The sequence below is a fragment of the Haliotis asinina genome, chromosome 15 (assembly GCF_037392515.1).
Source record: "Haliotis asinina isolate JCU_RB_2024 chromosome 15, JCU_Hal_asi_v2, whole genome shotgun sequence".
In the NCBI taxonomy this organism is placed as follows: domain Eukaryota; kingdom Metazoa; phylum Mollusca; class Gastropoda; order Lepetellida; family Haliotidae; genus Haliotis; species Haliotis asinina.
This window is the reverse complement of record NC_090294.1, coordinates 43,750,351-43,773,488: the sequence shown is the minus strand read 5'-3', so window position 1 is coordinate 43,773,488 and position 23,138 is coordinate 43,750,351. Positions and strand designations below refer to the sequence as shown.

The window sequence follows — 23,138 nt, the reverse complement described above, 5'->3', positions numbered from 1 at the left end:
ATAATAACTTTTTCGGCTAACATGACGATCTTTAACATTTATTGAAGACGCTATTATTTTCCTCGCCTTGCTATTCTAAAGTAGTTTCTCTATTATCCCGATCTGTTTAAACATTAATAACTTGAAATAATTATTGTCCGTATTTTATAACGCTTGGGTATTAAACAACGACGCATATGATTAGCCCAGCTGTCTCAACCCACACCAATCATTTCAGTCGTTACATGGCTATCCTCACTTCCGGTTAAAAATGGCCGGCATGTCTTTCCTCGCTGCACTTGTGAGATCTCAAAACTTTGTTACGTTGAAAATGGTTACCCAAGAGTTGCCTAAGGTAGCATCATGCTACCAGACAGTGCGATGGAGAAAATCAAGATGGCACCCAGTATCTGCTAGCAAGAAGTTCTATGTTCCCAAACCTCAAGTGTTTCACCCAGAAGATACGGCAGAGGTTAAGAAAAGACTCCATATTTACAACACGCATCTACGGGCAGTTAGGTATACAGACGTAATTTGAGTGTGTTTCACTTTACAGAGCTTGATCTGAAACGTCCCTCGGTTCATATTAGGTATAGTACCCGTGTTGACATCAGTCTTGCCCAGAGGGTCTAGTGATCAACAGCATGAGCATCGATCTTTGCAATTTGGATAGGATGACATTTGTCAACAAAGGATGGGGTAGCCTAATGGTTAAGGTGTTTCCTCATCGGGAAACAGTTCCTTCCATTCCCCTCTATTCTTTCTTAGGCAGATGATCAGAGGTAACCCTACTAGCTGGCGACCATTTATTGCCATTTTACTCAATTATTTCTCACCATAATGAAATGAAATTTATCTTGATGATAGATTGGCTATTCACTGCTGTTTTCTGGTTGTTTACATTTGCCAATCGTGTTTCTCCGTAACACGGTTAAGAGGAAGTGTGGTAGTGTATATTGTGCTTTCCCAACAACTAAGAAGACCAATTATTGCTATTGCCGAATATTTTATGTTATTCACCTAATTTGATATAAATTTGGTAATGCAACTATTGTGTTTCAAACCTTGGCATATTGAAGAAATTTCATAATTGGAATTGTTTAAAAAAGGAAATTTAAAAGAACAAAACTCGCTCTCATTGTGAATGTTGCTGCATGTTGATATAAGCTGACAGGAAAATGAAGATGTCACTGTGGGGTTGAACTTATCAAAGTTGACAATTTTGAGTAGTTGTTTGCAATTTTGGCAATGTTTGTTTTCTCGTTGAAAAACGAAAAGATAAAGGTGAAAATTGACAGTTATATTTTGTCAGTATTGTCTGCATGGCATCTGTCGGGTTCATAAAACAGAGATGGAAATTTGGGTCAATTCAAACTTAAGTGATTGACTGTTGGCATTCTGGTTATGTGCATACAAATTAAAATCTGCACTTTTTGTGGACTGAATTGTCAAGTCAGAGATTCACAACACAACCAGGATGATTTTCATTCAATTCTCATCGGTTATGAAATTTCATGTCAATACACTAATGGTCATGTTACATCCCCCGACGTGCTTGGGTCTGGTCTTCTGAGGGATTCATATTTTGTTACGACTGCAATGTAAAATACTCACATTAATTGTAACTCTTGTAAACTATCGTGTGTTTTTTTTGATGTGTCAATGTGTGAAATGCTAAGGAAGTTCAACGAAAGCTGTCTGCGCAAGCGCTACAGCCAGGTGTAGGCAATAACTGGTGCGTGGCAATAACTGGTCGCTATCCAGTATGTGGTTCAGTCCTGTATATTGTACTTAATTTGGGGGCTTTTAATTATTTTTGTGAGTGCTTTGGTAAATGTTGTGTTAGGTCTTGTTAATAATTCTAGTATATATTAATTTATAGATATTATTTTGGATGGGGCGACAGGAGGAACTCATACCTCTCATCACACTGAAGACCCAGGTTTGATTCCCCACATAGGTACAATATGTGAAGGTCATGGCAGGTGTCCTCTGCTAGTGTTGATGGAATAACACAGAAAGTAGTGTAAAACCCAACATGAGTTGAAGTCTGGGGCAATTCCATTGTTACAACAAATTGAATGTTTGTGTGTCTGTATGTCGACTGAACACAAAGGCTACACTGCATCACCAAGGACTTCAACCCTTAAGACGACCAGGTACTACGGTATCATTGACATGTGAATCTGATATCTGTGCAGATGCAGGTTCTGATCGAAATGTGAATGAAATGATTGTAAACATTTGTTGGGAAAAGGTCCCAAAGGTTCAGGTGTAAGTGGGAAACCTAATACACGATCATGCAAGAGTCACATCTGGAACCAGTTTGAACTCTGAATTTCAGTCTTTCCCAAATACAGATTATTCAAGAAAAATTGCATTGACATCCAATGAAAGTGTCCCTTAAAATGTATTATTTGTGCTACAAAATAGTAAGTATCAAGAAAAGGAAACTCATGACACAGATCACTTTGGACATTTCAAGATTTTCATTAATTAATAAGTTCCTCCTATCTGTGGTTTATAGACAAACCAAAAGATGAGATGGGGATAAAAATATCTTGATATAAGGACATAAACTTAAATCACATTTTTTTCCGTTGTAGAAATTTCATCACCCAAACCCACCAGGCTGACTTGGCAAGACGTGCCATGCTGAAAGCTCAACAGACTGATGAAGAAGAAGAGTTTGCCTGGATCATGGAAGAAAATAACAAGTGGAATTCCAAGGTAGCAGCCATTAGGTACCGTATCTTTGAATTTGACTTTCTTTGAATTCAGACCATGATGAATGCCAAGGCGACAGCCATTGCTTTCTGAAACCTTGAGTTAATGAAAAAAATTGAGGGCAGGTAATATGCTTAGGTGGTGGCCATTTTCTGGAACTTTGAGTTAATGACCAAAATAAAGGGCAGGTGGAAATTGGAATGCTAAGGTGGTGGCCTTTATGTTCTGGAACCTTGACTTGATGTTTTCTCCATGTTTTCTCAATTCTAGCTAAGTCCGGTAACCTTGATATCCAGGGGATTCAGGGCAATAACATTGACTCATTGAACTCTGTTGTGCATCCTCTAAGATCAGTTTTATGATAGATTGTGTGATTTACATTCTGACTTGTAACTTCTGGTATTTATATGAAGCTGTATTGTCTTCAAATTTAAATGTTTCATATTACAGTGACATGAAATTTCAAATTAATATTCAGCTATTGCAGTAGTAGTATGTATGATGGGGGTTCGAGATCATTTCAGCTCATGGCATTATTTATAGCTAAACTGGACCAGAGTATCCAGTGATCAACAGTGTGAGTATTGATCTTCACAATTAGGATATAATGACAATATACATGTCAGCTAGTCTGTTCACCTAGTCCCATTAGTGGCCTCGTACAAGGTACAACTTCATAACTGGTGGTGGGAAGTTTGAATCCCCTCATGTACAATGGGTCAAGCCTATTTCAGGTGTTCACTGCCGTGATGTTGCTGAAATAATACTAAAAACAAGAGTAAAACCCAACTCATTCTCTCATGACTGGAGTAGTGTGATAAACATCCTTCATGTAAGTACAGTTTTGAAAAAGAAAGTTGTTTCGTTGATAGGATATTCATTTCTTTGATCTTGTAGGGAGAGTCGGCAAAGGGAAGAGCAAGTGCAAATCCAAGCTCGACATGATCGTCAGGTGGCCCGAAGGATTAAGCAGAAACAGATGCAGGAGGCACAGGCACATCAAGTGATTCTTGCAAATATTGTAAGTTGCCCTGAAGATTTCAGTCAATATCAGACACTGCAGATATAGGGGAGGAGATGAGTGTATAATTGAACGAAGTGTTTTTAATCACTGTGAGGCTCATAGACCAAAATAATGTATGTTATTACCCATGGATAAATTAGACTTTTGACTGGTTAATAGGCGATGCTTATGAAACAAAGATCTTGACATCATAGTTTTGCAGTTTCCGAAACTTAAATTGTCCCTTTGAAATAATACGACTCTCATTAATGTTAGATTAATATATACACAAAAAGTGTTAAAACAACTGGATTCATTGTGGTTTTGAGATGTGATTTTCTCAGAGACTGAAACCGATGAAAGATATTCGACCCTTACTTGTCTTAGCTGAATGGGTATTGCTGATCTGAAAGATTAGGTACATCTAGACCTCCTTCCATAAATATATCATGTCATAAACTGTTATACTAATATGAGACATTTGGGAACATTTCTGCCCTGTGTTAGTATTGTTGCTGTCAAGAGTGTGCCTCGGGTCAAATATAAAACTAAAGTTTGTCCAAGAATCTGAAGCATTTGGAGATTGTTTTATTCTTAAATTCACAATGTCACACCACATTTCTCTAAAAATACATAAGGCATTTCTTTCATTAGTACCATCAGCCCTGGGGAAGTAGGCATGTGATTTATTAAAGAAGTGTTGTACATATTTAGGTTACAATGATATGTCAAAATGATTGAATTAATTATTGCAACATGGCATTAAATCAACCCTTGCACCATCTATTGGCCGAAAAACTGCAAGGAATTTTCAAGCGAAACCTGTAGAGTTATGTCCCTTAAATTGCTCTTTCTGATATCCATAACGCATCTTGTCACAAGTTTGGCAAACACTGACAATACCTTGTGCGACAGTTTTCGATGAACGGAGCAATCATTAACATGCCATATACGACACGTTATCTGTTTGGAAGCTGTCACATTTCAGGCAAGTTGTAAGAGTTAATAAATGTTTTATTGCATCAACAGGCAGCTAAAGTGAGTGCATATGTCCCATTATATAAAATATAGGCCAAAATATTGACAAAAAATGTGTGACAGTGTGCCTTTAATTCCCATGATGTAAAACTTTGTTTCTTTTGAATTACATGCTGAATGATTCAGTTCAGATTTTGGGACACACAATCCAATATTAATTCATACATTGAATTTCCTTGACTAATTGTTATTTTCCTTGAATTGTGTTACAGTATCTCTGGTGTAATTTTTTCAGGAGGAATCTAAAAATTTCATCACAGAAGAAAATCTGGATGAGGAGATTGAGAAGTTGCTTAATTCAAGAAAAGATTACAACTTTGCAATAGACTCATCTGGAAAAAAAGTGACAGACTTTGACAATCCTACTTCTCCTAAGGACTCAACTCCAGTGGGACAAACAGATTCACAAAGATGATACGTCAGCCTTGGCACATTGTGTGTGTGTGCATGTGATAGGATGTGCTATGGATCAGTTTTAGTTGTACCAACATGAAGAGGAACAGATAATTAATTAATGAAAAACTATTGGATCTGTCATGCCATTTAAACTCTGTGTCTTGACTGTAGTTCATTCTGTATGCAAGTACATTGTTTTTCTGTACAAGTTTGTTAGTGTGTGAATACTTTTGCTGAAAAAGTCACTTTAACATCAGGATAATGATCCAAGGAATGTTTTTTGGCATTATCAATTTGGATGTGTTCAAGGTCAATTCTTCAGCTGTGAACATATTCCTCCATGATGAACACTGCAAGGAATGTTAATGGGGTTTAACATCATGTTTGTGATTGCTGCATCTACAGTAACGTGCATTGGGTGAGGCTGCTTGTGTACTGATCTGGACGAATGTCATCCCTCTAAGGTACCATGGCACAGGTGTAACGGAGCCACTCCACTCAGGACAATATGCTGATGCCGCACCAAATAGCACAATATTACATGATGGTTTCTTAAGCCAGGCAGGATAACAGTAAGTACCAGGGCACATGTGCTCACATGGTTACCGTCTTCTACCAGATTACACACAGTTTCTGTGATGCTGGAGGCCATTGAAGTATTGATAAAAGGGCTCATTCAACTCCAGTCATGTGACCCCATTAATTCAACCTGCTATACAAATACCATAAACATGATGTTTCTTTTATTTCATGAAAATGGATAATGTGCACATATACATTGTACATGAGCAAATGCAGTCTTGATCATAATCTTACAAACTGTACCTCATCCAATATCAATGATTAAAGACAACAATAGACATTCAGTGCTCTTTTAATTGACTGCCATTGCAGGGAGCTAATTTTACTGAACTTATTACCCCATTTCAGTTTATGTCTAGTGGGCATTAATTCAACAAAGTGCATACTTTTATTTTCTCAACACTGCCAATCTTCAAATCAAAACAATGGCAATGATGTCAGTCATATCTCCGGTAAGGAGAACAAGTCATCTGACATCAATGTTGTTTAATGTCCTCATCAGCAATATTCAGCTAAATGACACTGACTTTTAAATATCAAGTCTGGACTTATTGTTTGCTCAATTATGAGGTATACCCTTTATGGGCAACTAAGTCTGGACAAGACCAGTGATTGATAATATGAACAGCAGCCCCTGCAATTAGGATAGGCTGACACTCGACCATCTGGATAACCAAGCCTGACCACAACGCTGCCTTAACAATCACTGGTTGTGAGGTTGTGCTTACTCTTGCAATCAGTGGTTCTGAGGTTTACTATCACAATCTTTGGGGTTGCATCAACACTTACAATCACTGGTTGTGAGGAAATGTCTACTCTATGATTATTGGTTGGAGACATGCTGAAGAAGATGCAATATTAACACAAACAGATCTCATTCATGGTAATATGCAACTCAACTTTTCATTTGGATATTTCACATTTTTCCCCATTTTCTTCCCACAGAGGTTACTTATATCTTCCTATCCATTACATAGTGTGAGTGTTCAGGATTTGTGATTGCTTGCTATCAGATTTAGTTAAGAGATGTTTCAAAAGTGATAAGTTGCAAGGCCTCAGTAACTTCTGTAGGCTTCATGAACACTAGAGCCCCAGCATAATGCTCAAACATTTCTTTTAGACAGAACTCTCGTCATGTAATGGTGGATTAATGACATCTTATTCTCTCTTCTTGACAAGGGACAAACCAGTTACTAAATATGTTGTGTGTTACATCAAATAAGTCCCTGGCTGAGGAGGGACACATGTGGTCCCACATTTGCTTGACTTTGTCAAGCTGGATCTAAGTTGATGAAGATCATGTTCTGATGAAAAGGGAGATAATTTGTTGCGATTTTCCACTGCTTGGCATTTTACAAGAACAGGGAGATATGCCCGTACTAGAACAGAGGTTTGTAGGAAGATATGACAAGTAATCTCAAAGGGAAGAGAATGCATCTTTCCAGGTAACCGTATATTAAAATATACATAAAACAATCAGTTCAATGTAACCTTTTTGATCGTACCATACGTGCATCTGCTTCCATGATATACACATTTCTGAAACAAGTGCCTAGAGTGGATGGATGTGGTATGCATAAAGGTTTCATGTACAAAATCAGTAAAAGGGGATACAAATCTGAAAATGACAACAATTAAGATATTTACCTTGAGATCATTCTCGTTATCTGGTTTGAAAGAAAAATACTGTCTAATGAAACATTTTACCCCACCCTTTGGGATACAATACATAGCTAATCAGCAGTGAGTGACTTGTCCAACACTCGAGTCTAGATAAATCCTTGTTGACCTAGCAATACAATCTCATCTAGCAAAAATCTTTCAGAAATTTGCAGAAAATGATGTTCATAATCAAGTTCAAGCACACACTGAAACAATTTCTGCATACACAGTTGATGGTTCTGACAGTCCTGATAAATGCTGACATCCAGTCAATCCTTACCAACTTTATAAATGCACAGGTGCTGTGTTTTTTAACACATGAAATGCATATCAACAATCTAACCAAGCCATACAATATCACAGTTCCTGTTGAATATCAGACCACACGCCATACTGGTGTCCGGAAGCATCTTGCCTGTGTGGACAATATTGTTGGAACATATTTTGACAACAGCACAAGTGCTGAGTTTTTAAACAGGCGACATGAAATGTACCGTAACACGATCTATCCAAGCAATACAATGCACAGTTCCTGCTGATAACGAAATCACAAGTCATACTGCTTAGGTGTTCTGATACGTCTAGTCCTTGTGGATGCTATTGTTGGGAGAACGGATTTAGCTGTAGCACTGTAGGATGATGTCACACCCTTGGGACCACTCTTTGGAGATGTTTTACTCGTTGGGGATAAGTCCTGGGATAGTTCTGCCTCAACTGTCTTAGGAATAGCACTGGATGGGGGTGAGGAGCTTGGCCCCGGGGAGGGAGCTGCTGGGGATAGGACAGGACTAGACTCCAGTAAAGATGACACCTTACCAAGGGGCTCTGTAGACATTACAGATGGAGGTCTGTCTGGACGGGTTGCTGATGGGAGCACTGATGACGGTTTTCCAGATGCAACTGATTGTGCAGATTTACCTGGTGAAGTTAATGATGCAATCAACGTGGAATGAGACACTGTTTTAGTAACAGAACTGCTTGGCAGAGACACTGTTAGTGTGTTTGGGCTGATGAGACTTTTGCTGACAGCAATTTGCACAGGACCTTTACCAGGTTCAGAAATTGACTGTAACCTTGCTAGATCTAACTGAGAACTTGAAAGTATCTTAGCTTGAGTCACAGATATTGCCCCTGATGACATTGACAGTGATGCTGTGGTGAGGGGAAAGTCATGGAACTGGAGTCTCTGAATGGCCTGAACCTTCTCCTGGTCTGGCGATGGGGTGCCAGTGGTTGGGGAAACAGTGCTGATGACGGTCGTCTTGTCCGTGGCAGATCCAGATCTTTGTCCTGCTAGTGTCTGTGTGTCCAGGTTCCCAGCTTGAGTGGCCACTGTTGAAGACTGGCTCGTGCTTGGAGCTGCACTAGTTATGATCATGGCCGTCTGCCCGCTTGACCCAGTTCCTGATGAGGACACAGACCTGCCTATAGTTGACAGCAGCTGCTGTATCTGTGTTGAAGCTGTGGCTGCGGTTGTGATGTGGACCAGAGGAGACCCTGACACAAGCTTCTGGGCCATTGAAAGAGGAATAGAGAAAGGTTTGGATCCGGTCCTAAGAAGAATTTGCGAGTGGTTCCCTGACGTGCCTGTCTGCAGCTGTATGGGAACTGTCTCTGCTGTTTTCTCCCCAGGAACCTGATCATTCTTCACAGCTGTAGCCAGCAACGTTCCTCCCGCCTGGCTGTCTGATGTTCGCTGACTGGCAAGGGCTGCTGATGTGAGGATCTGAGACAGGGGCACAGTCGTGACGCTGGAGCTCTTGGGCATGCTGCTTTCTTCTGACCCTGACCCTTTGACTCCCTGAAGCAGCCCTGAGAGCTCCTTGGCTCCTGGTATTGTCAAGGGCTGTGGGACATTTCCAGCCGATCTGCTAGAAATCTTCGGGGATGTGAGACTGCTCCCTGATACAGATGTTGGTAACGAGATCTTCTTCCTCGGCACACTAGTGAGGGGACTTCTTGCCTGGCGTTTCTTAGGAGTGCCCCGGCGATCTGAGGAAAGAGACATCATTTTACATCCTATATGCATATGAAACAAACACAGCTTTAGTCAAATCATGACATCACTTAAATATTATGTTACTCTTTTACATAAATTTTGAATAGTTCTCAATAAACTTTGAAAAGTTAATGTGTTTACTTGAGAGTTTGAGGGTGGATACGGGAATATCTGCTGATAAATCTGCCTCAGCAGGAGATAGTTGAGAGCTCAAGGTCACACCTGCAAAGCCCTGTCTCATCCCACGACCTCGGCCTCTTGATGACTGCAATTTCAAAAATGTAAAGAGTCATAAAACCTTTCCCAGATGCAAACTGTTTACAGTCTTTATCTCTCAGATCCTTTGTAAAAATTATGTACAAATAGACCCCTAATTTAAAACTCAATATGAAATTTTACTCTCAAACAAAATGTTATTGGCAATATTTCAGTGTTTTATTGGAAAGTCTTACATCTGCTGTTAAAAGTAGTTTGGTAACAGAAAAAAAAATCCATTGCCGCACTCACCACAGTGAAAGGTGACTCAGTGATTGTCTGTGTTATTTCCCGAGACACTCGTCTTTTCTTCTTGTTGCGAATGTCAATATCAACAGACTGATCCAGGCCTTCTAATGCTGTTGCTGACTGTGACAAGATTCCTCCCAGAAACTCACAAATCTCATCCTAGAACAATGAATGGAATTAGAAAGGTGTTTGTATCAAATGTCCACAAATACTTGTTTCAACAGGGCTGCGGTGGCAGTCCTAGGCCTCAAAAATATGCTGCCCCAAAATATATTTGTAACTTTGTAAATTGTGTGAATTAAAACTCTATTTCATTACAACAGTTTATGTGCGATTATCAACTACAATTTTCTTGTCCGTGATTGAGAACAATTCTTCTGATGAACAATATTTTCCATTATGGATCTTTTAGAAGGCTTACGATACAGGAACAGGACATTTTGTTTTCACATCATAAAACATACGTCACCACTCCTGTGAAGCATATTGATTTTGTTTCCATTTTGGGTCAAAGTGACTTCTCCAATATTTATTGATAACTGATTGATTAAGATGAAGATTATCGATCACTATGATCTATATCTGCGCTACCTTTAGCTTTATACCTGAAGTAGTGCCTTGTGAGACTTAGCGACCACATAGCTCCCAGAAACAGTCCCTCAGCTTACCTGATGCCGTTGTTTTACAAAAATAGAAGCTACAACAGTGCCACTTTGTTTGGGAACAATGTCATGTAACTAATCAACATAATTTGAACACCGTTTTCTGATGTAATTACAGAGCAACAGTACAAAGATAGTAAACGACAAAAGTTAAGCATTTGTGTGATGTGTGGAGGCATTACACCCGTGTGACACACTCACCAGAATACACCTGTCAACCATGACCTGTGTCACATCCATCAGAATACACCTGTTCACTACGACCTGTCTTGTGCTCACCAGAATACACCCATCAACCATGACCTGTGTCACACACTCACCAGAATACACCTGTCCACCATGACCTGTGTCACGCACTCTTGCTTCTTCTTGGCCCGGCTAACACGGAGCTGATTGTCTGCCCCACCCACCATCAGAAGCCCATTCTCTGCCTTCATCTTCTCCCGTAGGTCCTCGATGTCGTCTATCTCACACACACTGGAGTGCTGGCCGACCACAAACAATGTGGGAGTTTTGCTGTCCAGGAGGGGATCCTCCACATCCTACAGAATGGAAAACATGGAAACTATCAGTCTTGACTTACACCACAAGGACTTTGGGAGAAGCTTGTGTCATTCACGGCAAACTGGATACAGCTGCACTTACTTTGTTGCTATCTGAATACGACCCTCCACATCCCCTACAAAATGAATACACAACACTGTAGCTCCAAAACACTTTAGTACCCACCCCTCTTCCTCCACTAATGCCTGTGAAGGGGAACCCCAGACACACCACAGCTGTCACCAACTCCACCAGCGCAACCTGCAACATGGACATAGATCACTGTCATATATTTAGGGTGTACAAAGACAATTTGATACTTAGTTACTTTGCTTTCCCAAAGGACTTTCAACATTCTGAATCAGTTTTTTTTCAGACAATAACTGTCCTGGTACATTCTTGTAGTAAAATATGTGTAACTCACATGACAGGCAACAAGAGCTCCAACATCCCAGCCAATAAGAATGATGGGTCGATTCTGGGAATGACTCTTTGACTGAAAGAAAGCAGAAACTGTAGGTCTGCATTTCAAGATTTACAATTTAAAAAGTGTATCTTAACCTCTGTTACTTCAAACTCACACCTACGACAGCTGAGATCTGTGCCGGATCAGGTAATATTTTAGGTCAATGAGTATTTACATTCATTATTCATGCTTATTGGGGGTTGGTATACAAAATACATTTGCTTCCTTGCTTTAGAACAAATTTCGAATTCTCCAATTTTCAGCTGTCAATTATAATGATATGCAACAAGAATGGGTGACCTGTAGAATTGTAATTTGCTTTAAGCGCTTACAGCATTCAGCATGCATTGTCTGTCTCAGTTAGGGAAACAGGTTGTGTGTTTTGTATTAACAAACACGATTCCCCAATTCATCCTGATTTGAGCTGTTTGGTTGATCCCTGAACCACACATGATACAATCTAAAGACTTAGAACTCTACACAACATTCCCTCACCTCCAGCACCTTGGTCCTGACCGCTCCTATCATGTGTTCCAAGCACTGTGCGATGCCAACTCCGCTGCCGCCATTGACTGTGTGCATGGTCACAGGGATCACTTTTCCCAGATTGGATAGCTGGGAGTTCCAGAACTTGCTCCTCTTGGAATACGCAATACTGGAGTGAATAGGGCCACTTGGGGCTATCAGAAGCAGCGGGTTGCCAGGCAACTTCTTCTGTGAAGGACATGAGTTGACATTTTGAAAATGTTCATGCTAGGGTTAAAAAATTCCATCGCCCAACACATCGACAAGACAGTTTTCATTTCAGGCAATCAAATAATGGTATGTAACTTGGGTTACTAGATAACTTCCACTTACGGTTTCAAAGTGCAAATAAACTTGGATAATGTAGCTATTACATTTCTTCATCATCATGTCATAACAATCAGGGCAAGTGGAAAATGAGTCAAGACAAGTTACTTATTTAAAGTCACTAGCCCTGTGGCATGTTTTTTTTTCTTTTCATATAATTTTGAACCCCTGCATGCTGTATAATATCCATGACTACTTTCAGCATGCAGTGATAGAATAAACAGCCTGGATAAACTATACTTAACACGAGGGTACTGTAGCTCACCTACCCGTATTATCCTACAGGTTATATGTTGCCAACCTTATCATATTCCTCTTATGCCTGACAGCTTGATATTTAATATGTATGTTTATTGTTTAACACCACACACAGAAATTTCAGCTAAATGAAGGCGGTCTGCAACTGGAGTAAATACAGTGATCAACAGCATGAGCATAGATTTATGCAATGAGATATGATGACATGAGTCTACCAAATTGGCAGGCTTGACCACCCAAACCTGTTGCTAAAGTGTTAGTCGCCTCTTACGAAAAGCATGGGTTGATGACTGTCAATTCTTACTCAGATCTTGACAGGTTTGGTATTAATGCCAGGTATCAAAGCTACAGAGTTTCCATATCAACTGACATAGAATTTTCCAATCATTTTCCAGAATGACTCTAATCGAAAGAGGAACATTAGATTCCGTCACCTATTCTGTATTTAAAAACGGACAAAAAAAATAGAGAACACTGACTGGCTTCTGCTGTGAGAGAGTGTTGTGCACTGGGTCCCATGGCCTCTTTAGCAGAAGGTTGAGGGCCTCTGACGTGACAGGTGGTGTCCGACTTGCTGTTGCCGCCATCATGCGATCTATGAGGGAGGGGACCTGGAGATTCCGAAGAAGCATCAGGATTGAGTGAGTGATTGATTGAATGAGTGAAGAATGAAAATTCAAACCTAGATTACAAATTAATGACAGAAAGACGACTTTCAGATACAGGGGAATACTTTACCCATCTCAGAAATTAGTTTGAGCAGAATTATTTCCTCAAAGCACTCAGTGACACAGGGATTGGGTAAGAGAACTTTGACAATGGGCCATTTTCAGGATTATTAGCCATTGCCTGAATTTTGAATGGGCCAATGCCCTTGTATCAATAGTAAACTTCCAAATTTTAATGGTCTATTTTTCATTCTAATGTGCAAACTGGCCCATGACCCCTGCCTTTCCCAATCCCTGAGTGTCAGCGTCACACTCGGGCTCTATCTCTGTGACGTATATACTATAAAACATAGGCAGGGCAAACCAATGACCTATGGTGTGAGAAACATGCCAGTCATCAGTGTCCCATGTCACATGATCAGCTGTATCAGACATCTTTAAGCATGGCGGAGGTAAACCAATGGTCGATGGTATGACCAACAATACCTGTCACCAGCCTATGTCATCCGATCAGTCGTTGACTGAGTAAATGATTGAAGGTAGTTTACACTGACTTTTCCCCAATATTCCAGCCACAGTATGGCAGGGGACACCAGGAATGGGCTTCACCTATTGTACCCATATGGGGAACAAAAAATGGTCCTCGGCATGATGACAGAACGCTTTAATCACTAGGCTAATCCATTGCCCTAGTCATCATTGACCACAGGTCAGAAAATCCATTAATCAACAGAATGATCAACCATGACTAACATCAGAGCAATATGTCACATTATTAGACACATATCGTCACAACAATATGATCACTTTAGTCCTGTTATGAGAATCTCTTATCCCCACATGGCTGAAACATGCTACCTTAGCTTTGAGTGTCTGCAGAACATCTAGATAGGCAGACAGGAGGGACAGACTGAGATTCTCAAACAGGGTGATGTGCAGCCACTGGGCCAACTTCATGTCCTGCAACACACAATATTCCCATCACAAAGATTATCAACCAGTCACAATGATAACTACAGCAGGGATTTGCATTGCGCAAATTCCTGTGTCCTGTAGGCATAAAAATTGACAGTCGATGTAACGAAAATTATTGTAACGTCTGTGGGGAAGCCATTTTGTTGTCTAGGACCCATGAAAATCATAAGCACGAGTCCAAGGGACCCTCAATTACAGGACTCAAGGTACATCCCTGCTACAGTACCCTTGGGGGCAGTCCTAAGGTGATGAGAAATTTTTCAAACTGAAGGCAATATAAGATACAAGATACAATCATCAGTTCAGTTGCAGTGAACCACTATGAAGAGAATAAGATACATATCACAAATATGGAGAATGAATAGAAATGTTTTTTTCACAAATATCACAACACATCACCATTTGGCTTGGTTATGTCCTGATTAATTGTATATGCCATTGATTCATAACAGCCCAATATAGCAGATACCCTCATAACAAACAGATGAACCTCTGTGCATCAAACTACATCTTTTAAGATCCCATAATACAATTACTAAATGAAAGAATGCATGCCTTACCCATCCTACACTGGCTAGAGCTTGTCTCACACGCTTGGCTGTCTTGTCAATGTGCACCCGCCTCTGGATTGGCTCTGTATCAAGCTATAAGCGCAACCACACTTAGTGTCAAACAAATTCTGTGTTGAAAATTGCATTATATTAGATGTCAAAGCTACGTGAAATTCTCTAATAAAAAACAAAATGGCAGAAGAAAGATTCTGGGTGATAAACAGAATCTTGCCCCTACATCTTTTGATGTACCTGTAAATATGTGTTGATAAAAGTTGGAAACTATTCTGTACACCTTAGAGCTTTTTAGTCACTTGTATCAATATATTTCATTCTTCCAAAATGTGGGTGAAAGTCTCTGAAGAGAGATCCAGTACAATTCATACAAATCATGGGCCAACCAATTAATCACTATAAACATCCCATCTATCCCATAACCAAGTGTGGACCATGAGTGCATGCATGAGTGCATGCATGAGTGAGTGAGTGAGTGAGAGTGTTTTTAGCAATATTCCAGCAACATCATGGCTATGAACACCTGAAATGGGCTTGGTGAGGCAAGTGAACATTTAAGCACAAGGATACTTCACAGCCCACCCCTTGTGCATTAAGTAAATAGACCGGTTACTGCGTACCTACCCCTTCACAGCTGAGTCGAGCTAGTCGGTCTGCTTGAAGTGCTTTCATCACTTTGTTAAAGAGACGATTCTGTTGCATTGTCCACCCAGTCCTGAATACAGGAGACACATGAAACAAGAACATTGGATTAACTGATGTAACTATACAAAAACTATTCAGAATCAAAATGGAAAATTATTTATCTGTTATATTTATTTACTTGTGGGATCCTCATTAACTCTCCTGCCTCTGTATCAGAAAGTCATCAATGGTGTCGAAATATGCTGTATCTTACCTAATGAAATATGAGGAAGGAAATTAACAGGAAAACCTTTGCTGACACTAGTGATCATACATAACTCAGGTGAGTTAAACCAATATCCAAACATATTTTAGTATGTACAGGTCCAGAAAACCATTCAGATCCTGATGAAAATGAGGTAATGAGCAAACATTATTTCATAATGGTTTGTCAAACTTACTACAAATCTAATTATTATACAATGAAAGAGTTATGGATGAGAATCATTCAAATTACTTTAGTTGACATGTCATGACATGACAGATTACCTACAGTATAGGTCCTTCACAATTTCGCTTCTTTGAAGACAGCTTCATTCTAAGTTCTACATACCTGACAATCTGTTCTTCCCAGTCGTCCGCCCCCTCCTCGACTCTGGCAAAGCTGACATGTCTCTCACATTCACTCATGAGACTGCGAGCCTTGGTCAGGTCGTATGGCAGTGTGGGTGTGGAGGGAAGGCTGACGACATCCAGAGGCAGGTTCTCCTCTCTGTCCACAAAAATCACCCATCACATCAATGGACATTTGATATAAAACAGTTGTATATCAACCCTGCAACTGAACTTTACAAACCAGGAGCCAGCAGATTTATTTGTTTGTTGATTAAAGCTGCACTCAGCAATATATCTTCCAGCAATATGACAACAGTTAGTTAGTAATCGAACCCGGACCAGTGATTGACATCACATGTATGGATCTGTTTAATTAAGATCTAAAGACATGTGTCAACTGTCAAGCAAGTCCTTAACCCTTGAAATGCTGATCCTTTCAGTCACCTCTCACAATCAATTAAAACCTAATCAAACTACTGGAGGAGAATCCCTTGAATGCAAACTGGGGTTCAATTCTTTTTAAATGGCACTTGCCACAGGACAAGTGACTTTAAGAAAATAACATGTCCTGGGCTATTTTTCCAGTTGCCCTGATTTTAATGATATAATCATGATGATGAAATTATGAAAGAATTAATCAACATGGTATTTGATGTTAATGTTTACTAAACTATTTATTGGAAAGTGATAAATAGCCAAGAATCATAATCCTACTGTATTATCATTGCGAAATGTAATAGCTACATTTGGAGCAGATATTAAATGAAATTCAAGTTTATTTGCAATTTGAAAACGTAAGCGCAAGTTATCTAGTAGCTCACAGACAAGTAAGATACCATTATTTGATTGCCTGAAATGAAAACTGACCTGTCCTGTGCATCGGGCAATGAGATTTTTTAACTCCTGTGAGTAGTACATCTAGGTGAGACGCTGAGTAGTACCGTACATCTATGTAAGACAAGGGACTGTCTCACATGCATGTTATTTCCTCTACTGATAATTACACTGATTCTGTCCCTTTTTATAACATCACATATACCAATAAAAGAAAGCAAAACAAAACAAAAAAGAATACAATGGAAACTCACCCAGTCCCTTCAGATCCATGGTTGCGTGGGAACTTGGCCATAAAGAGAGTCCGCATGGGTCTGGCATTGCTTGCATCTGGATGGGCACTCCATGGTTTGGAGTAACAGTGGTCCAGCTGTACCAGGTCAAACTCCTGATCGGAGCCTGGGAGGCGGAGGTAGGATGACATGTAGCGCCCTCGTTGGGAGTGGCCCTCATCTGCCCATCTTCCTTCCAGGACCACGGAGATTCGCCGAGACATCTAGATGGGTGGTTCTTATAGTGACCTGAAGGTCATGTTTTGTAGGATAAGCTGGAACAGAAAAAAGCTGGAGGTGAGTAGACATGGATTTATCTTGGATTCCAAATTAAAACATTTCACTTTGTCAGCAGAAGAGTGTACAAATTACAACAAAATTGTTTTCAGCTCACTGAGGAGTATACCATGCATAAAATTAACATGACTCCACAAGTCTGAGACTAGATATATTCAGGTAGTACAAATGACAGTTTGTTGTAGACTATCACATTCAGAAGAACAGATTTATTTAAACATTTAAAGTTGAACAAGACTGGCAGTCACAACACCATCTTATCCAACCGGGCACCCATTTAGTGATTCACTTTCAATGTGAACGAAGGAATATTTCTAAAAAAGCCAAATGCAAAAGACTATGTACACATTCCCACAATTACAAATATAAGAAATCCACAGCCAAAATTAATAGTTTTATTGTACCTATGGTAATAATATCTGAATAGATATTTTCAGGATGAACTGACCACCTATTCTCACAAAGATTAATATATTCATGGTTGATCAGTTGCTTTTGTTGTCTAATGCTGTTTTCAGCAATATTCCACCTATATCATGCATGTGACAGATGTCAGTAAATAATTAAATCTGTACCAGGCAATCCAATGATCAACTGTATGAGCATCAACCTACCCAGTTAGCATACAATAACATGTGTCAGTCAAGTGACTTATCACAAGCACCTGACCACCACATCCTGTTAGACGCCTGTTATGACGATCACTGGTTACTGGAGATCGATTCAAAACAAAACCTTATTTAGTTATCATGGTAATATCTCTGTCAGAATAATAATTTAAATAGAATTGTATCTAATTCAGGTTTTAGCTAGGATACATTTCTAAACTAGCCAAATGGGCCGGAAAGTGCTAAGTCAAAAGTGGAAAGTCAAAAGGGCCAAGCTGAAAATCAAATGAGCCGTGGCACAAAGTCAAAAGGGACGTATTCCTAGTCATGTGAGCCAAACAGAAAGAATTTTACTTTATCAACACAAGTTGTCTTCATTAACAAAAATATTAATGGTTTTACACAAGTTAATTTGTTCCTAATCTGCACAAGTTCATTCGTTCATGATGTACTCAAGTTCATGATTTATACACTGTTCATTCATTCATATTTCACACAAGTTCATTCAAAAACTCTTGAGGCATACACTCATGAACACCATCTTGAAGGCACAGTTCATAGTTCTTCACCTATAACAACATGGTTGATTGATCTAACTAAAGAGCACATATACTCAAAGGGGTACAAATCTATAAATCATTTATTGACATTGCTATAAATGAAACCCCGTCAATCAAAACTACTCATTTCGACATTTAATAATCTTAAATCAAACTTTTTGACAACTGAGCACAATTCTCTCCTACAAACGAAACTTCAACCAATTAGATGGGAGCACCTCCATGACATAATATGAGGTATACCTATGTGGGTTGTTGTAGCATTCATCTACATTTCCAGGGTTCGATGTCTTCTTTATAGGTTTGCCAAAATCTACGATCGTGACAATTGTTTAGAAAAAAGAAAGCTTCATGTTTCACAATCTACTACCATTTAATCTTTTCACCTGCTTTGCTTAGTTTTCGAGATAAAACTTGTTTTCAAAGACAGCTTTGTCAAATTTGCCTATTGTCATTATGGTTATAAATCGTCTTGTAATTCTGTTACAAGTGGTGTTATGCAATATCTTTTCGGACATGATTCAAAAACTGAGAGGAGAAAGTAGTTTTGATATTATCACTTGATGAAAACATTCAAGATTCTAATTGATACTCAAACTGACTTTAGACCGAGACGCCACGATCTTAAAAAATGGTGGTGCCCTGTCGCAAACATCTGACAGTCTGAGAAAAAATGTTATTTAGGATTGTTTTCACCAAGTTACAACATCCAAACTACTTTGTACTGGTAGTAAAATATGTATTTGATTGACGGCCAATACTTTTTTGGCTTATCACATAAAAATTTCAATCTTGGAAGCGAGGTAGGTGACAATATGATACTACTTACAATATTATTGTCACTTTGACCACAACCTCACTTTTGAAGACGAAAACGTCATATCACAAGCTGTGCCATCCAAAATCCTTTTGGTCATCTCTAATTTACTACAACTAGTAAGTCGTTATGATTTATTAAACTCGGTGGAATCAAATCTAAATAGCATATTCTATCTTGGAAGCGAGGTATATGTTGAACCACTGGATTTAATACGTACAGGCAACCACAATGCTAGCTTTGCACTCACAAAAAACATATTTAGCATGAACTGAGAGGTTCAGTGTAAATCTGTGCATGGTGACACAATTACCCAACACCTGGGGGCATTTGACAGCAACATAACGATTCAGCTAGTCTTTGTTGACATCAGGAATAAGCAAATCGTTGAACTTGTTACTCAACAAACTGAGAATCCTTCCTCACATGACATCACTGCAGTTTGCTGCAGGTGCTCTGGTGACAGAGTTACATAGCCTGTCTGTGAGAGTGAAGCATACAACTTTTTGGCAACATATAATCACTTGGTATTAACCATGCGCTTTTTAAGAATGAATTTGGTGTTCCGCTTCAGATTAACCCATAGGCAAGCTGTAGGAGTTGCGCAGCAGAGAGAAACTGACCAGTTTTCATGAATGCAAGCGAAACGATCAAAGGTTGGCAATGTACTTCCCTTGCTTCCGTTTGAAAAGTAACTTTCATGTCAAAATGAAATACCAAAACCACCAACAGTATACACCCATTTCTTCATTGGATTGTGCTCTACAATTTCTGGTCCCACGATTAATAATTCCTCACATGAAATATATTTTATTCAACATATTAAAACATGGCTCATGGTACATCAGATCATTCCTCTTCTCCATTTCCCCTCCTACCAGCTTCTCATTCAATGGAGTTCATACGATTCACTTATTTCCCTCAGCCCTGGAGGAAAAAGTGCTTTCAACAGCTGCACTGCATCCATAAACTAATCCATGTGCAGTGAGGAGGTTCGTGCGGCTTGAACCAAGAAGGCAAATCGTAAAAACACAGAAAGTGATGCATGCAAGGATTTTCACTGTGGCTGAAGTTTGAAAACAAGAGATGTTTCTTAAGATTACAAGCATTTTCGGTCTCTGCAGTAGTAAAAAAACACTGGTCCCATACATGTCGATTTCAAGAAAATGTAGCATTAGAAATACTAATATCATTGCTAAAAATTCCTGGTTGAAAACTGACATCTTTTAATACATATCTTTGGAAACGGAGACAAATATGTTGATTGTAACAAGCAGTCTCTGTCAGAGACAAAACTCAATGTCTGTTTAATGACACCTATGTGTCTGCCTGCCTCTCTGCTAATGGTGATATGCAATACACAACTTCAATCATTGACCACATTCAATTTGAACTTAATACTTCTCAGGCTATACACCATAAACAAAACACGCTTATTTATGACTCGTGCATTGGAGTGCTGCCTCTGTCACATTATGTAATTACACAGGTAGGTGTGATATTTCTACACATGACATGTTATTATGTCTGCATCCTATTTTCTCAGACGACTGGATCGGACGGAAATCGGTGCAAACTCACATTGTCAGTTTCAAGATATTCCTGCTGTGCACTACGGCAGAACAATGCCAGCATACCCAGTGTGATAAACACACAATGTCAATTTATTAGTTGGCCATAGAAATCAAATTATCTATGTTGTCTTGTTTTTTATATGACAACTAACTGGCAACAAACAGTGAACAAACTGAACCGACAAATTTGCCGCGATAAAGATGATTGTGTATATGACCGTCAATGCATTATCTCATAGAGTGACTGAAGCGTCGTACTAGTGTTTACAAAAGCATCGTCCATGTTGTCTACCACGCTGTTCCGAGCTTGCGTGTTTTAGACGAAAATACAACCGTTAAAAGTGTCAGGTGCATTATCTATAACAACTATAAGGTTTTCAAATACTTACCAGTGAAGTCTAATAAACTATACCGCTGATAATTATTCGATAGCCGTCAGGTTTGATGTCTATGGCGCACTCGACTACATAATCCAAAATGGCGGTAATGTGCCTTATTATCTCCCCTTAGCAGGTGCCCTATAAAACACTAAAACGAAATATGATTTTTAGTTCACCTTATTAACCATGATCCTGTCAAGCGACTTGGGAGCGTGTGATGTCTGTCTGATCTACCCATCAACGGATCCAAAGGAAGCTGTGGGGCAGGTGGAGAGGACAGAGCGGAGTGCGCCCAGCCACATTTGAAAAATACCAATTGCTGCTAAAGCCATACTAAATATTATTTCAAAGGACTGGGCATAACTCGGTGAAGCGAATCGCCGCAAAAGCCACTATGACCAAGGGAATCGGTACCTTTTTTTTCAAATAAGCGTCACCCATTGATCCCAAATAATGGATTAAACTGTTTTAGTGACTTGTCCTTTGTTTAGTTCATATTTGATGGGTGACTCTTTATTCTCATTGAAGTGTTTAGTTAACATATGATAGTATAATTTCTGATATTTAATATGTTAACATAATATTAAACCCTTCATGTTTATTTTGTTCTTTAATCGTGCATTCTCTATTTTATTGTAGATTGTATTATCTTAATTCGTACCTATGGTAGGGCATTGTTTATGAGAATGTACACATCATTTGGTGGACGAGCATATGTCACTTATTAAAACACTTACATGTGTACACAACATGCAAAGGTATAAATGCATCTAATGGAACGTGTGTTTTTTTGTTTTTTTTTACAGAAGGGCACTTGGTTCAGTACATGGCAGGGCAACGCATCCCACCTAAAACGAAACAGTACCAGGACCGGCAGAGAAGGCTGGATGACCTGAAAACCAGGGTGGACTCCCAAGACCTCGCCGTCTGCGACTACGCTGTCAGGGCATCTTATGCACTTAAACTTGCTAAAATATTGTGATTTGTACATTGTTAAATGACTATATGGTTAGAATATTCTGCATCTATTTTTCTGGGATGACTTGATCGGACGGAAACCGGTGCAAATTCACATTGTCAGTTTCAAGTTCTGCTTTGTAACTTGACGAACGACAGTTTCCAGCCACGCAGTAGTTCACCATCTCAGTATTTGTTGATTGGATATAATGCAAGTGCAGAGAGCATGTATTTACAAAACTCAATATCTCACTATACATTCTTTATTGATAACAACTTCTTCTGTTGTTCATGATGAGACGTTTCGGTATGGATTCTTTAACCGATGTAAATCTTGCTTGACAACGGTATATGAATCCTTACCGAAGCATTGTATCATATACAATAAAATAAGTTGTTATCCTTAAAACATCTTACTTTCTTATTACACACCACACTTCTAAAATGCCATTCAAACAGACCATCTCTACATACAGAGAATAGACCCTCAGCTTATGGGGAAATTAATCAGCCAGTCTTCGGTACACTTGAGTGCAACGAGTGTTCTGACTAGGTTCGGTCTCGGTCTCCCATGTGCTTCTTCTCGAAGGAAGTAAACCCAAGCACAAAATATTACACTTTTGATGCGCGATTGTACGCTTAAGATTTTTCTTTGTTTCCCTTTTCACAATCAACAATGTCTATTACATACAATGAGTAAGTGCTAATTGTGTTTTAATT

The 23,138-nt window shown here is 39.3% G+C and overlaps 2 protein-coding genes across 4 annotated transcripts; one reads left to right on the top strand and one right to left on the bottom strand.

The window, feature by feature from the left end:
- The first annotated feature begins 172 nt into the window (after positions 1-172).
- On the top strand, positions 173-6,010 carry LOC137265173 (small ribosomal subunit protein mS26-like). Its single transcript, XM_067800507.1, has 4 exons — positions 173-498; positions 2,586-2,723; positions 3,604-3,727; positions 4,983-6,010. The coding sequence occupies exons 1-4, from the start codon at positions 251-253 to the stop codon at positions 5,160-5,162; spliced, it is 690 nt and encodes a 229-aa protein (XP_067656608.1). The 5' UTR covers positions 173-250; the 3' UTR covers positions 5,163-6,010.
- On the bottom strand, positions 5,870-21,608 carry LOC137265171 (KAT8 regulatory NSL complex subunit 3-like). Of its 3 annotated transcripts, none has more exons than XM_067800505.1 (14): positions 21,471-21,608; positions 17,208-17,500; positions 16,118-16,276; positions 15,505-15,595; positions 14,875-14,958; positions 14,198-14,299; positions 13,151-13,282; positions 12,057-12,275; positions 11,520-11,591; positions 11,282-11,356; positions 10,873-11,094; positions 9,894-10,049; positions 9,609-9,651; positions 5,870-9,379 (listed from the first exon to the last, which is right to left on the bottom strand). In XM_067800505.1, the coding sequence occupies exons 2-14, from the start codon at positions 17,447-17,449 to the stop codon at positions 7,935-7,937; spliced, it is 3,042 nt and encodes a 1,013-aa protein (XP_067656606.1). In that variant the 5' UTR covers positions 17,450-17,500; positions 21,471-21,608; the 3' UTR covers positions 5,870-7,934. The 3 variants fall into 3 exon arrangements, with proteins under 3 accessions (XP_067656606.1, XP_067656605.1, XP_067656607.1); XM_067800504.1 differs by having other exon boundaries at positions 9,528-9,651; positions 21,471-21,579; XM_067800506.1 differs by having other exon boundaries at positions 12,057-12,272; positions 21,471-21,578.
- Positions 21,609-23,138: the final 1,530 nt, after the last annotated feature.